Consider the following 19,135-nt stretch of genomic DNA (forward strand, 5'->3'; position numbering starts at 1 on the left):
GGACAGATGCACTTTTATGATGGATAGATGCACTTTTATGATGGATAGATGCACTTTTATGATGGACAGATGCACTTTTATGATGGACAGATGCACTTTTATGATGGATAGATGCACTTTTATGATGGACAGATGCACTTTTATGATGGATAGATGCACTTTTATGATGGACAGATGCACTTTTATGATGGACAGATGCACTTTTATGATGGATAGATGCACTTTTATGATGGAGAGATGCACTTTTATGATGGATAGATGCACTTTTATGATGGACAGATGCACTTTTATGATGGATAGATGCACTTTTATGATGGACAGATGCACTTTTATGATGGATAGATGCACTTTTATGATGGACAGATGCACTTTTATGATGGATAGATGCACTTTTATGATGGATAGATGCACTTTTATGATGGACAGATGCACTTTTATGATGGACAGATGCACTTTTATGATGGACAGATGCTCTTTTATGATGGATAGATGCACTTTTATGATGGACAGATGCACTTTTATGATGGACAGATGCTCTTTTATGATGGATAGATGCACTTTTATGATGGACAGATGCACTTTTATGATGGACAGATGCTCTTTTATGATGGATAGATGCACTTTTATGATGGACAGATGCACTTTTATGATGGACAGATGCACTTTTATGATGGACAGATGCACTTTTATGATGGACAGATGCACTTTTATGATGGACAGATGCACTTTTATGATGGATAGATGCACTTTTATGATGGACAGATGCACTTTTATGATGGACAGATGCACTTTTTATGATGGATAGATGCACTTTTATGATGGATAGATGCACTTTTATGATGGACAGATGCACTTTTATGATGGACAGATGCACTTTTATGATGGATAGATGCACTTTTATGATGGACAGATGCACTTTTATGATGGACAGATGCACTTTTATGATGGATAGATGCACTTTTATGATGGACAGATGCACTTTTATGATGATAGATGCACTTTTATGATGATAGATGCACTTTTATGATGGACAGATGCACTTTTATGATGGACAGATGCACTTTTATGATGATAGATGCACTTTTATGATGGACAGATGCACTTTTATGATGGACAGATGCACTTTTATGATGGATAGATGCACTTTTATGATGGACAGATGCACTTTTATGAGCTTTAAACTCAATGGACTCCATTCTCTGCCATTATAAAGCTTGAAAGAGCAGGACATTTATTAATATATCTCTGATTGTGCTCGTCTGAAAGAAGAATGTCATATACAAGTAGGGTGAGTAAATCATGGGGTCATTTTTATTTTAAAGTGAACGACTCCTTTAATGCAAGGTGAACTATTAAAAAAAAAAAATCTAGATTAAAGGCATTAAAAGTTATATTATATTTTTGAACTAGTGGTGGCGCTATAGAGTTGAGACTTCAAAATTGGTCCAATCACTATCATTACCATCTCTACAACTGTGCCAGACTTCATCATTTGCTCATGTTCTGTTGATATTGACACACCCCACACAGAAGAACAACAATAGGCCCATAATAATAATCATAAAACTCTAATACACACATTTCCTCAATCGAAGAAGTATGTCTGCTGAAAGGCGCTGTGTGTTCCAGTGAACTCAGGGCTGTAGTTGTAGATCAAGGCTTTCTCCTCTTCCTCCACACTGGCAAAGCTGTGAGAACTTCTCCTGGCTGGAACAGAGGACAGAAGAGCGTTTGACCATTAAAGGAATCTGATGTAAATGTATACAACGATCAGCCAATCACAGTCAGTGCTGCTCCACCTTCAGTCACGAAGAAGTGGGCGGTGTAGAAGGTGGTCAAAATGGCGTCCGGCGTGTGGGGTATGTAGGGCCGTGTCCACTCAAACGCATTTTTCTCCGGGTGCCATTGAGTGGCGTAGATGGGGAAGTGGTACGCTGTGGGTGGAGCAGACGTAGATGAGGACGCCACAGAGACACCAACACCATCTGATTACCTCCACTCACTCACCATCTGATTACCTCCACTCACTCACCATCTGATTACCTCCACTCATCATCTGATTACCTCCACTCACTCACCATCTGTTTACCTCCACTCACCTTCTGATTACCTCCACTCACCATCTGATTACCTCCACTCACCTTCTGATTACCTCCACTCACCATCTGATTACCTCCACTCACCATCTGATTACCTCCACTCACTCACCATCTGATTACCTCCACTCACCATCTGATTACCTCCACTCACTCACCATCTGATTACCTCCACTCACCATCTGATTACCTCCACTCACTCACCATCTGATTACCTCCACTCACCATCTGATTACCTCCACTCACTCACCATCTGATTACCTCCACTCACTCACCATCTGATTACCTCCACTCACTCACCATCTGATTACCTCCACTCACTCACCATCTGATTACCTCCACTCACTCACCATCTGATTACCTCCACTCACTCACCATCTGATTACCTCCACTCACCATCTGATTACCTCCACTCACTCACCATCTGATTACCTCCACTCATCATCTGATTACCTCCACTCACCATCTGATTACCTCCACTCACTCACCATCTGATTACCTCCACTCACCATCTGATTACCTCCACTCACTCACCATCTGATTACCTCCACTCACTCACCATCTGATTACCTCCACTCACTCACCATCTGATTACCTCCACTCACCATCTGATTACCTCCACTCACTCACCATCTGATTACCTCCACTCATCATCTGATTACCTCCACTCACCATCTGATTACCTCCACTCACTCACCATCTGATTACCTCCACACACCATCTGATTACCTCCACTCACTCACCATCTGATTACCTCCACTCACCATCTGATTACCTCCACTCACTCACCATCTGATTACCTCCACTCACCATTTGATTACCTCCACTCACTCACCATCTGATTACCTCCACTCACTCACCATCTGATTACCTCCACTCACCATCTGATTACCTCCACTCACTCACCATCTGATTACCTCCACTCACTCACCATCTGATTACCTCCACTCACTCACCATCTGATTACCTCCACTCATCATCTGATTACCTCCACTCACCATCTGATTACCTCCACTCACTCACCATCTGATTACCTCCACTCACCATCTGATTACCTCCACTCACTCACCATCTGATTACCTCCACTCACTCACCATCTGATTACCTCCACTCACCATCTGATTACCTCCACTCACTCACCATCTGATTACCTCCACTCACCATCTGATTACCTCCACTCACTCACCATCTGATTACCTCCACTCACTCACCATCTGATTACCTCCACTCATCATCTGATTACCTCCACTCACTCACCATCTGTTTACCTCCACTCACCTTCTGATTACCTCCACTCACCATCTGATTACCTCCACTCACCTTCTGATTACCTCCACTCACCATCTGATTACCTCCACTCACCATCTGATTACCTCCACTCACTCACCATCTGATTACCTCCACTCACTCACCATCTGATTACCTCCACTCATCATCTGATTACCTCCACTCACTCACCATCTGATTACCTCCACTCACCATCTGATTACCTCCACTCACTCACCATCTGATTACCTCCACTCACCATCTGATTACCTCCACTCACTCACCATCTGATTACCTCCACTCACTCACCATCTGATTACCTCCACTCATCATCTGATTACCTCCACTCACTCACCATCTGATTACCTCCACTCACCTTCTGATTACCTCCACTCACCATCTGATTACCTCCACTCACCTTCTGATTACCTCCACTCACCATCTGATTACCTCCACTCACCATCTGATTACCTCCACTCACCATCTGATTACCTCCACTCACTCACCATCTGATTACCTCCACTCACTCACCATCTGATTACCTCCACTCCCCTTCTGATTACCTCCACTCACCATCTGATTACCTCCACTCACTCACCATCTGATTACCTCCACTCACTCACCATCTGATTACCTCCACTCACCATCTGATTACCTCCACTCACTCACCATCTGATTACCTCTACACACCATCTGATTACCTCCACTCACTCACCATCTGATTACCTCCACTCACTCACCATCTGATTACCTCCACTCACTCACCATCTGATTACCTCCACTCACCATCTGATTACCTCCACTCCCCTTCTGATTACCTCCACTCACCATCTGATTACCTCCACTCACCATCTGATTACCTCCACTCACTCACCATCTGATTACCTCCACTCACCATCTGATTACCTCAACTCACCATCTGATTACCTCCACTCACTCACCATCTGATTACCTCCACTCACTCACCATCTGATTACCTCCACTCACCTTCTGATTACCTCCACTCACCTTCTGATGACCTCCACTCACCATCTGATTACCTCCACTCACCTTCTGATTACCTCCACTCACCATCTGATTACCTCCACTCACCTTCTGATTACCTCCACTCACCATCTGATTACCTCCACTCACTCACCATCTGATTACCTCCACTCACCATCTGATTACCTCCACTCACTCACCATCTGATTACCTCCACTCACTCACCATCTGATTACCTCCACTCACTCACCATCTGATTACCTCCACTCATCATCTGATTACCTCCACTCACCATCTGATTACCTCCACTCACCATCTGATTACCTCCACTCACCATCTGATTACCTCCACTCACCATCTGATTACCTCCACTCACTCACCATCTGATTACCTCCACTCACTCACCATCTGATTACCTCCACTCACTCACCATCTGATTACCTCCACTCACTCACCATCTGATTACCTCCACTCATCATCTGATTACCTCCACTCACCATCTGATTACCTCCACTCACCATCTGATTACCTCCACTCACCATCTGATTACCTCCACTCACCTTCTGATTACCTCCACTCACCATCTGATTACCTCCACTCACCATCTGATTACCTCCACTCACTCACCATCTGATTACCTCCACTCACCATCTGATTACCTCCACTCACCATCTGATTACCTCCACTCACCATCTGATTACCTCCACTCACTCACCATCTGATTACCTCCACTCACTCACCATCTGTTTACCTCCACTCACTCACCATCTGATTACCTCCACTCACCATCTGATTACCTCCACTCACCATCTGATTACCTCCACTCACTCACCATCTGATTACCTCCACTCACCATCTGATTACCTCCACTCACCATCTGATTACCTCCACTCACTCACCATCTGATTACCTCCACTCACTCACCATCTGATTACCTCCACTCACTCACCATCTGATTACCTCCACTCATCATCTGATTACCTCCACTCACCATCTGATTACCTCCACTCACCATCTGATTACCTCCACTCACCATCTGATTACCTCCACTCACCATCTGATTACCTCCACTCACCTTCTGATTACCTCCACTCACCATCTGATTACCTCCACTCACCATCTGATTACCTCCACTCACCATCTGATTACCTCCACTCACCATCTGATTACCTCCACTCACTCACCATCTGATTACCTCCACTCACCATCTGATTACCTCCACTCACTCACCATCTGATTACCTCCACTCACCATCTGATTACCTCCACTCACCCTCTGATTACCTCCACTCACTCACCATCTGATTACCTCCACTCACTCACCATCTGATTACCTCCACTCACTCACCATCTGATTACCTCCACTCACTCACCATCTGATTACCTCCACTCACCATCTGATTACCTCCACTCACCATCTGATTACCTCCACTCACTCACCATCTGATTACCTCCACTCACCATCTGATTACCTCCACTCACTCACCATCTGATTACCTCCACTCACTCACCATCTTATTACCTCCACTCACCATCTGATTACCTCCACTCACCCTCCACTCACCATCTGATTACCTCCACTCACCATCTGATTACCTCCACTCACTCACCATCTGATTACCTCCACTCACTCACCATCTGATTACCTCCACTCACCATCTGATTACCTCCACTCACTCACCATCTGATTACCTCCACTCACTCACCATCTGATTACCTCCACTCACCATCTGATTACCTCCACTCATCATCTGATTACCTCCACTCACCATCTGATTACCTCCACTCACTCACCATCTGATTACCTCCACTCACTCACCATCTGATTACCTCCACTCACCATCTGATTACCTCCACTCACCATCTGATTACCTCCACTCACCATCTGATTACCTCCACTCACTCACCATCTGATTACCTCCACTCACTCACCATCTGATTACCTCCACTCACTCACCATCTGATTACCTCCACTCACCATCTGATTACCTCCACTCACTCAGCATCTGATTACCTCCACTCACTCAGCATCTGATTACCTCCACTCACTCAGCAACTGATTACCTCCACTCACTCACCAGCTGATTACCTCCACTCACCATTCCACTCACCATCTGATTACCTCCACTCATCATCTGATTACCTCCACTCACCATCTGATTACCTCCACTCACCATCTGATCACCTCCACTCACCATCTGATTACCTCCACTCATCATCTGATTACCTCCACTCACCATCTGATTACCTCCACTCACTCACCATCTGATTACCTCCACTCACTCACCATCTGATTACCTCCACTCACTCACCATCTGATTACCTCCACTCACTCACCATCTGATTACCTCCACTCACTCACCATCTGATTACCTCCACTCACCATCTGATTACCTCCACTCACTCACCATCTGATTACATCCACTCACCATCTGATTACCTCCACTCACCATCTGATTACCTCCACTCACTCACCATCTGATTACCTCCACTCACAATCTGATTACCTCCACTCACTCACCATCTGATTACCCCCACTCACCATCTGATTACCTCCACTCAGCATCTGATTACCTGCACTCACTCAGCATCTGATTACCTCCACTCACTCAGAATCTGATTACCTCCACTCACTCACCATCTGATTACCTCCACTAACTCACCATCTGATTACCTCCACTCACCATCTGATTACCTCCACTCACTCACCATCTGATTACCTCCACTCACTCACCATCTGATTACCTCCACTCACTCACCATCTGATTACCTCCACTCATCATCTGATTACCTCCACTCACCATCTGATTACCTCCACTCACCTTCTGATTACCTCCACTCACTCACCATCTGATTACCTCCACTCACTCACTCACCATCTGATTACCTCCACTCACTCACCATCTGATTACCTCCACTCACCCTCTGATTACCTCCACTCACTCACCATCTGATTACCTCCACTCATCATCTGATTACCTCCACTCACCATCTGATTACCTCCACTCATCATCTGAGAACCTCCACTCACCATCTGATTACCTCCACTCACCATCTGATTACCTCCACTCACTCACCATCTGATTACCTCCACTCACTCACCATCTGATTACCTCCACTCATCATCTGATTACCTCCACTCACCATCTGATTACCTCCACTCACTCAGCATCTGATTACCTCCACTCACTCAGCAACTGATTACCTCCACTCACTCACCAGCTGATTACCTCCACTCACCATTCCACTCACCATCTGATTACCTCCACTCATCATCTGATTACCTCCACTCACCATCTGATTACCTCCACTCACCATCTGATCACCTCCACTCACCATCTGATTACCTCCACTCATCATCTGATTACCTCCACTCACCATCTGATTACCTCCACTCACTCACCATCTGATTACCTCCACTCACTCACCATCTGATTACCTCCACTCACTCACCATCTGATTACCTCCACTCACTCACCATCTGATTACCTCCACTCACCATCTGATTACCTCCACTCACCATCTGATTACCTCCACTCACTCACCATCTGATTACATCCACTCACCATCTGATTACCTCCACTCACCATCTGATTACCTCCACTCACTCACCATCTGATTACCTCCACTCACAATCTGATTACCTCCACTCACTCACCATCTGATTACCCCCACTCACCATCTGATTACCTCCACTCAGCATCTGATTACCTGCACTCACTCAGCATCTGATTACCTCCACTCACTCAGAATCTGATTACCTCCACTCACTCACCATCTGATTACCTCCACTAACTCACCATCTGATTACCTCCACTCACCATCTGATTACCTCCACTCACTCACCATCTGATTACCTCCACTCACTCACCATCTGATTACCTCCACTCACTCACCATCTGATTACCTCCACTCATCATCTGATTACCTCCACTCACCATCTGATTACCTCCACTCACCTTCTGATTACCTCCACTCACTCACCATCTGATTACCTCCACTCACTCACTCACCATCTGATTACCTCCACTCACTCACCATCTGATTACCTCCACTCACCCTCTGATTACCTCCACTCACTCACCATCTGATTACCTCCACTCATCATCTGATTACCTCCACTCACCATCTGATTACCTCCACTCATCATCTGAGAACCTCCACTCACCATCTGATTACCTCCACTCACCATCTGATTACCTCCACTCACTCACCATCTGATTACCTCCACTCATCATCTGATTACCTCCACTCACTCACCATCTGATTACCTCCACTCACTTACCTCCACTCACTCACCATCTGATTACCTCCACTCACCATCTGATTACCTCCACTCACTCACCATCTGATTACCTCCACTCACCATCTGATTACCTCCACTCACCATCTGATTACCTCCACTCACTCACCATCTGATTACCTCCACTCACCATCTGATTACCTCCACTCACTCACCATCTGATTACCTCCACTCACCATCTGATTATCTCCACTCACTCACCATCTGATTACCTCTACTCACCATCTGATTACCTCCACTCACCATCTGATTACCTCCACTCACTCACCATCTGATTACCTCCACTCATCATCTGATTACCTCCACTCACCATCTGATTACCTCCACTCATCATCTGATTACCTCCACTCACCATCTGATTACCTCCACTCACCTTCTGATTACCTCCACTCACTCACCATCTGATTACCTCCACTCACTCACCATCTGATTACCTCCACTCACCATCTGATTACCTCCACTCACTCACCATCTGATTACCTCCACTCACTCACCATCTGATTACCTCCACTCATCATCTGATTACCTCCACTCACTCACCATCTGATTACCTCCACTCACCATCTGATTACCTCCACTCACTCACCATCTGATTACCTCCACTCATCATCTGATTACCTCCACTCACCATCTGATTACCTCCACTCATCATCTGATTACCTCCACTCACCATCTGATTACCTCCACTCACCTTCTGATTACCTCCACTCACTCACCATCTGATTACCTCCACTCACTCACCATCTGATTACCTCCACTCACCATCTGATTACCTCCACTCACTCACCATCTGATTACCTCCACTCATCATCTGATTACCTCCACTCATCATCTGATTACCTCCACTCACTCACCATCTGATTACCTCCACTCACCTTCTGATTACCTCCACTCATCATCTGATTACCTCCACTCACCATCTGATTACCTCCACTCACCATCTGATTACCTCCACTCACTCACCATCTGATTACCTCCACTCACCCTCTGATTACCTCCACTCACCATCTGATTACCTCCACTCACCATCTGATTACCTCCACTCACTCACCATCTGATTACCTCCACTCACCCTCTGATTACCTCCACTCACTCACCATCTGATTACCTCCACTCACCATCTGATTACCTCCACTCACCATCTGATTACCTCCACTCACCTTCTGATTACCTCCACTCACCATCTGATTACCTCCACTCACCATCTGATTACCTCCACTCACCATCTGATTACCTCCACTCACTCACCATCTGATTACCTCCACTCACTCACCATCTGATTACCTCCACTCACCATCTGATTACCTCCACTCACCATCTGATTACCTCCACTCATCATCTGATTACCTCCACTCACCATCTGATTACCTCCACTCACCTTCTGATTACCTCCACTCACTCACCATCTGATTACCTCCACTCACTCACCATCTGATTACCTCCACTCACCATCTGATTACCTCCACTCACTCACCATCTGATTACCTCCACTCATCATCTGATTACCTCCACTCATCATCTGATTACCTCCACTCACTCACCATCTGATTACCTCCACTCACCTTCTGATTACCTCCACTCATCATCTGATTACCTCCACTCACCATCTGATTACCTCCACTCACCATCTGATTACCTCCACTCACTCACCATCTGATTACCTCCACTCACCCTCTGATTACCTCCACTCACCATCTGATTACCTCCACTCACCATCTGATTACCTCCACTCACTCACCATCTGATTACCTCCACTCACCCTCTGATTACCTCCACTCACTCACCATCTGATTACCTCCACTCACCATCTGATTACCTCCACTCACCATCTGATTACCTCCACTCACCTTCTGATTACCTCCACTCACCATCTGATTACCTCCACTCATCATCTGATTACCTCCACTCACCATCTGATTACCTCCACTCACCTTCTGATTACCTCCACTCACTCACCATCTGATTACCTCCACTCACTCACCATCTGATTACCTCCACTCACCATCTGATTACCTCCACTCACTCACCATCTGATTACCTCCACTCACCATCTGATTACCTCCACTCATCATCTGATTACCTCCACTCACCATCTGATTACCTCCACTCACCTTCTGATTACCTCCACTCACTCACCATCTGATTACCTCCACTCACTCACCATCTGATTACCTCCACTCACTCACCATCTGATTACCTCCACTCACTCACCATCTGATTACCTCCACTCATCATCTGATTACCTCCACTCATCATCTGATTACCTCCACTCACTCACCATCTGATTACCTCCACTCACCTTCTGATTACCTCCACTCATCATCTGATTACCTCCACTCACTCACCATCTGATTACCTCCACTCACCCTCTGATTACCTCCACTCACCATCTGATTACCTCCACTCACCATCTGATTACCTCCACTCACTCACCATCTGATTACCTCCACTCACCCTCTGATTACCTCCACTCACTCACCATCTGATTACCTCCACTCACCATCTGATTACCTCCACTCACTCACCATCTGATTACCTCCACTCATCATCTGATTACCTCCACTCACTCACCATCTGATTACCTCCACTCACCATCTGATTACCTCCACTCACTCACCATCTGATTACCTCCACTCACCCTCTGATTACCTCCACTCACCATCTGATTACCTCCACTCACCATCTGATTACCTCCACTCACTCACCATCTGATTACCTCCACTCACCCTCTGATTACCTCCACTCACTCACCATCTGATTACCTCCACTCACCATCTGATTACCTCCACTCACCATCTGATTACCTCCACTCACCTTCTGATTACCTCCACTCACCATCTGATTACCTCCACTCACCATCTGATTACCTCCACTCACCATCTGATTACCTCCACTCACCATCTGATTACCTCCACTCACTCACCATCTGATTACCTCCACTCACCATCTGATTACCTCCACTCACCATCTGATTACCTCCACTCACCATCTGATTACCTCCACTCATCATCTGATTACCTCCACTCACCATCTGATTACCTCCACTCACCTTCTGATTACCTCCACTCACTCACCATCTGATTACCTCCACTCACTCACCATCTGATTACCTCCACTCACCATCTGATTACCTCCACTCACTCACCATCTGATTACCTCCACTCATCATCTGATTACCTCCACTCATCATCTGATTACCTCCACTCACTCACCATCTGATTACCTCCACTCACCTTCTGATTACCTCCACTCATCATCTGATTACCTCCACTCACCATCTGATTACCTCCACTCACCATCTGATTACCTCCACTCACTCACCATCTGATTACCTCCACTCACCCTCTGATTACCTCCACTCACCATCTGATTACCTCCACTCACCATCTGATTACCTCCACTCACTCACCATCTGATTACCTCCACTCACCCTCTGATTACCTCCACTCACTCACCATCTGATTACCTCCACTCACCATCTGATTACCTCCACTCACCATCTGATTACCTCCACTCACCTTCTGATTACCTCCACTCACCATCTGATTACCTCCACTCATCATCTGATTACCTCCACTCACCATCTGATTACCTCCACTCACCTTCTGATTACCTCCACTCACTCACCATCTGATTACCTCCACTCACTCACCATCTGATTACCTCCACTCACCATCTGATTACCTCCACTCACTCACCATCTGATTACCTCCACTCACCATCTGATTACCTCCACTCATCATCTGATTACCTCCACTCACCATCTGATTACCTCCACTCACCTTCTGATTACCTCCACTCACTCACCATCTGATTACCTCCACTCACTCACCATCTGATTACATCCACTCACCATCTGATTACCTCCACTCACTCACCATCTGATTACCTCCACTCATCATCTGATTACCTCCACTCACTCATCATCTGATTACCTCCACTCACTCACCATCTGATTACCTCCACTCACCATCTGATTACCTCCACTCATCATCTGATTACCTCCACTCACCATCTGATTACCTCCACTCATCATCTGATTACCTCCACTCATCATCTGATTACTTCCACTCACTCACCATCTGATTACCTCCACTCACCTTCTGATTACCTCCACTCATCATCTGATTACCTCCACTCACCATCTGATTACCTCCACTCACCATCTGATTACCTCCACTCACTCACCATCTGATTACCTCCACTCACCCTCTGATTACCTCCACTCACCATCTGATTACCTCCACTCACCATCTGATTACCTCCACTCACTCACCATCTGATTACCTCCACTCACCCTCTGATTACCTCCACTCACTCACCATCTGATTACCTCCACTCACCATCTGATTACCTCCACTCATCATCTGATTACCTCCACTCACCATCTGATTACCTCCACTCACCTTCTGATTACCTCCACTCACTCACCATCTGATTACCTCCACTCACTCACCATCTGATTACCTCCACTCACCATCTGATTACCTCCACTCACTCACCATCTGATTACCTCCACTCATCATCTGATTACCTCCACTCATCATCTGATTACCTCCACTCACTCACCATCTGATTACCTCCACTCACCTTCTGATTACCTCCACTCATCATCTGATTACCTCCACTCACCATCTGATTACCTCCACTCACCATCTGATTACCTCCACTCACTCACCATCTGATTACCTCCACTCACCCTCTGATTACCTTCACTCACCATCTGATTACCTCCACTCACCATCTGATTACCTCCACTCACTCACCATCTGATTACCTCCTCTCACCCTCTGATTACCTCCACTCACTCACCATCTGATTACCTCCACTCACCATCTGATTACCTCCACTCACCATCTGATTACCTCCACTCACCTTCTGATTACCTCCACTCACCTTCTGATTACCTCCACTCACCATCTGATTACCTCCACTCATCATCTGATTACCTCCACTCACCATCTGATTACCTCCACTCACCTTCTGATTACCTCCACTCACTCACCATCTGATTACCTCCACTCACTCACCATCTGATTACCTCCACTCACCATCTGATTACCTCCACTCACTCACCATCTGATTACCTCCACTCACCATCTGATTACCTCCACTCATCATCTGATTACCTCCACTCACCATCTGATTACCTCCACTCACCTTCTGATTACCTCCACTCACTCACCATCTGATTACCTCCACTCACTCACCATCTGATTACCTCCACTCACCATCTGATTACCTCCACTCACTCACCATCTGATTACCTCCACTCATCATCTGATTACCTCCACTCATCATCTGATTACCTCCACTCATCATCTGATTACCTCCACTCACTCACCATCTGATTACCTCCACTCACCTTCTGATTACCTCCACTCATCATCTGATTACCTCCACTCACCATCTGATTACCTCCACTCACCATCTGATTACCTCCACTCACTCACCATCTGATTACCTCCACTCATCATCTGATTACCTCTACTCACCATCTGATTACCTCCACTCACCATCTGATTACCTCCACTCACCATCTGATTACCTCCACTCACCTTCTGATTACCTCCACTCACCATCTGATTACCTCCACTCACCATCTGATTACCTCCACTCACTCACCATCTGATTACCTCCACTCATCATCTGATTACCTCCACTCACTCACCATCTGATTACCTCCACTCACCATCTGATTACCTCCACTCACTCACCATCTGATTACCTCCACTCACCCTCTGATTACCTCCACTCACCATCTGATTACCTCCACTCACCATCTGATTACCTCCACTCACTCACCATCTGATTACCTCCACTCACCCTCTGATTACCTCCACTCACTCACCATCTGATTACCTCCACTCACCATCTGATTACCTCCACTCACCATCTGATTACCTCCACTCACCTTCTGATTACCTCCACTCACCATCTGATTACCTCCACTCACCATCTGATTACCTCCACTCACCATCTGATTACCTCCACTCACCTTCTGATTACCTCCACTCACCATCTGATTACCTCCACTCACCATCTGATTACCTCCACTCACCATCTGATTACCTCCACTCACCATCTGATTACCTCCACTCACTCACCATCTGATTACCTCCACTCACCATCTAATTACCTCCACTCACCATCTGATTACCTCCACTCACCATCTGATTACCTCCACTCATCATCTGATTACCTCCACTCACCATCTGATTACCTCCACTCACCTTCTGATTACCTCCACTCACTCACCATCTGATTACCTCCACTCACTCACCATCTGATTACCTCCACTCACCATCTGATTACCTCCACTCACTCACCATCTGATTACCTCCACTCATCATCTGATTACCTCCACTCATCATCTGATTACCTCCACTCACTCACCATCTGATTACCTCCACTCACCATCTGATTACCTCCACTCACTCACCATCTGATTACCTCCACTCACTCATCATCTGATTACCTCCACTCACTCATCATCTGATTACCTCCACTCACTCACCATCTGATTACCTCCACTCACTCACCATCTGATTACCTCCACTCACTCACCATCTGATTACCTCCACTCACTCAGCATCTGATTACCTCCACTCACTCACCATCTGATTACCTCCACTCACTCACCATCTGATTACCTCCACTCACTCACCATCTGATTACCTCCACTCACCATCTGATTACCTCCACTCACCATCTGATTACCTCCACTCACCATCTGATTACCTCCACTCACCTTCTGATTACCTCCACTCACTCACCATCTGATTACCTCCACTCACTCATCATCTGATTACCTCCACTCACCATCTGATTACCTCCACTCACTCATCATCTGATTACCTCCACTCACCATCTGATTACCTCCACTCACCTTCTGATTACCTCCACTCACCATCTGATTACCTCCACTCACTCACCATCTGATTACCTCCACTCACCATCTGATTACCTCCACTCATCATCTGATTACCTCCACTCACCATCTGATTACCTCCACTCACCTTCTGATTACCTCCACTCACCATCTGATTACCTCCACTCACTCACCATCTGATTACCTCCACTCACCATCTGATTACCTCCACTCACCATCTGATTACCTCCACTCATCATCTGATTACCTCCACTCACCATCTGATTACCTCCACTCATCATCTGATTACCTCCACTCATCATCTGATTACCTCCACTCACCATCTGATTACCTCCACTCACCATCTGATTACCTCCACTCACTCACCATCTGATTACCTCCACTCACCATCTGATTACCTCCACTCACCATCTGATTACCTCCACTCACCATCTGATTACCTCCACTCACCATCTGATTACCTCCACTCACCTTCTGATTACCTCCACTCACCATCTGATTACCTCCACTCACTCACCATCTGATTACCTCCACTCACCATCTGATTACCTCCACTCACTCACCATCTGATTACCTCCACTCACCATCTGATTACCTCCACTCATCATCTGATTACCTCCACTCACCATCTGATTACCTCCACTCATCATCTGATTACCTCCACTCACCATCTGATTACCTCCACTCACCTTCTGATTACCTCCACTCACCATCTGATTACCTCCACTCACTCACCATCTGATTACCTCCACTCACCGTCTGATTACCTCCACTCATCATCTGATTACCTCCACTCACCATCTGATTACCTCCACTCACCTTCTGATTACCTCCACTCACCATCTGATTACCTCCACTCACTCACCATCTGATTACCTCCACTCACCATCTGATTACCTCCACTCACCATCTGATTACCTCCACTCACCATCTGATTACCTCCACTCATCATCTGATTACCTCCACTCACCTTCTGATTACCTCCACTCACCATCTGATTACCTCCACTCACTCACCATCTGATTACCTCCACTCACCATCTGATTACCTCCACTCATCATCTGATTACCTCCACTCACCATCTGATTACCTCCACTCATCATCTGATTACCTCCACTCACCATCTGATTACCTCCACTCATCATCTGATTACCTCCACTCATCATCTGATTACCTCCACTCACTCACCATCTGATTACCTCCACTCACTCACCATCTGATTACCTCCACTCATCATCTGATTACCTCCACTCATCATCTGATTACCTCCACTCACTCACCATCTGATTACCTCCACTCACCATCTGATTACCTCCACTCATCATCTGATTACCTCCACTCATCATCTGATTACCTCCACTCACCTTCCACTGTGGACACAAACTCCTTCTGGCCATCTGTGTTCGTACTCAGAACTCTGTAGAAGTTCTTCAGTCGCTCGCTCTGGGTAAAGTTCTGGAAATGAACATTCGGAATTTCTCATCTACAGGGCCTTAAAAAGTCTTAAACTGGTGGAATTATTCTGTTCTAGGTCTTCAATAGTTTTAAACAGGTCTTCATTTTCCTATGTCCATGTAACGCTAGCTCTAAAGCTCATTGAAACGCTCTAGAATGTTTTGTTTTTTAATTCCGTGGTGTTGTAGTTCTTTCTTTCGCTAGTCCAAATATAATTCGCTGTATTACGACTGCAAATGAGACCAATATGTAACTTATATTGCAGCCAATCAGCTTTCGTGTTATTGGCGCGAGTCTCTTTCGGATTGTACCACAGACACATCAAATGGATTTTATTCTTCAGCTTTATTCTTCGCATTTCCGCCATTACTAAATACAATGAAAAATTTGTAATGAATCATTTGTAATTTCATCGCTAAATAATGGCAAGAAACCAAAATAAACAAGATTTATTCATTTGGTTTGTTCTATTGTCATGTGTGACTATTGTGCATCTAATATAATACATAATATAGTAAATGTGGTATCCTAATTATGCACATTTCTGGAAATCACCACCACAAATTCAGTCATTTTCAACTCAAAAATCACAAAAAAAGAGGATTGAGCTATGGGGAAGTGCAAGTTTATCGATTTGTTCAATTTGAATAAATTAATTTACTTTGCAAGTAATTTCGTGACTGGATTTCCTTTAAATAGGTCTTAAATTTAATTCACAATGGTCTTAAAGTCTTAAATTTGACTTGGTGAAACCTGCAGAAACCCTGATCCAGCAAAAATAAAAATACTTTGAATTGAAAAATTTCGAACAGTTCCAAATTCTCATCCTATTTGACAATAGATATATGTTTAATATCCCGTTTCTAAGCGGTATTCGAGATGTAATGTGCAGCTGTACCTCAGTGGTGATGCTCCACTGATGAGAGTTTTCTGTCAGCCGTTCTGTTGCCAGAGATTTCAGAAGCTCCTCAGGAAAGGCTCTGAACAGGCGACTCTCTCTGACTTCTAAACCACACGGGAGAAAACTGAGAATCAAGCACATCAAACATCTGAATATGTAAAAACAGAGTCTCCTGATGTAATCCCAGTACCGCTGGTGAAGTCCAGTGGGAGGGCGAGTCCGCTGGTGTTGGTGCGGGACAGAAGCAGCTCTCCGCCTGTTAGCAGTGTGAGCATCTCAAACCCTAAACACGTTCCCCATATAGGGAAATAATCGCCTTTGGAATTGGCCTGTTAACACACACACACACACACAGATACTGGGATGGAAATTAAATTCCCACAACATACACCGATCAGGCATAACATTATGAGCATCGTCTGTTTGATCGGCCCACACGGGCATCAATGAGCCTTGGCCGCCCATGACCCTGTGGCCGGTTCTCCACTGGTCCTCCATGACCCTGTGGCTGGTTCTCCACTGGTCCTTCATGACCCTGTGGCCGGTTCTCCACTGGTCCTTCATGACCCTGTGGCCGGTTCTCCACTGGTCCTCCATGACCCTGTGGCCGGTTCTCCACTGGTCCTCCATGACCCTGTGGCCGGTTCTCCACTGGTCCTTCATGACCCTGTGGCCGGTTCTCCACTGGTCCTTCATGACCCTGTGGCCGGTTCTCCACTGGTCCTCCATGACCCTGTGGCCGGTTCTCCACTGGTCCTCCATGACCCTGTGGCCGGTTCTCCACTGGTCCTTCATGACCCTGTGGCCGGTTCTCCACTGGTCCTCCATGACCCTGTGGCCGGTTCTCCACTGGTCCTCCATGACCCTGTGGCCGGTTCTCCACTGGTCCTCCATGACCCTGTGGCCGGTTCTCCACTGGTCCTCCATGACCCTGTGGCCGGTTCTCCACTGGTCCTCCATGACCCTGTGGCCGGTTCTCCACTGGTCCTCCATGACCCTGTGGCCGGTTCTCCACTGGTCCTTCATGACCCTGTGGCCGGTTCTCCGCTGGTCCTTCATGACCCTGTGGCCGGTTCTCCACTGGTCCTTCATGACCCTGTGGCCGGTTCTCCGCTGGTCCTCCATGACCCTGTGGCCGGTTCTCCACTGGTCCTTCATGACCCTGTGGCCGGTTCTCCACTGGTCCTCCATGACCCTTAGGCCGGTTCTCCACTGGTCCTTCATGACCCTGTGGCCGGT

At 46.4% G+C, this 19,135-nt stretch overlaps 1 protein-coding gene across 1 annotated transcript in view; it reads right to left on the reverse strand.

Moving 5' to 3' along the window:
* Positions 1-1,284: 1,284 nt before the first annotated feature.
* ggh (gamma-glutamyl hydrolase (conjugase, folylpolygammaglutamyl hydrolase)) overlaps positions 1,285-19,135 on the reverse strand; it is a 23,850-nt gene continuing 5,999 nt past the window's right edge. Inside the window, exons 6-10 of the mRNA XM_079846425.1 lie at positions 18,087-18,225; positions 17,894-18,000; positions 16,905-16,995; positions 1,800-1,934; positions 1,285-1,707 (exon numbers count right to left, since the gene is read on the reverse strand). Of these exons, the coding sequence (XP_079702551.1) occupies positions 1,586-1,707; positions 1,800-1,934; positions 16,905-16,995; positions 17,894-18,000; positions 18,087-18,225 (594 nt within the window). The 3' untranslated portion in view covers positions 1,285-1,585. The remainder of the gene's footprint in view (positions 1,708-1,799; positions 1,935-16,904; positions 16,996-17,893; positions 18,001-18,086; positions 18,226-19,135) is intronic.

Source organism: Gobio gobio (assembly GCF_949357685.1).
Source record: "Gobio gobio genome assembly, contig: scaffold_150, whole genome shotgun sequence".
Lineage (NCBI taxonomy): Eukaryota > Metazoa > Chordata > Actinopteri > Cypriniformes > Gobionidae > Gobio > Gobio gobio.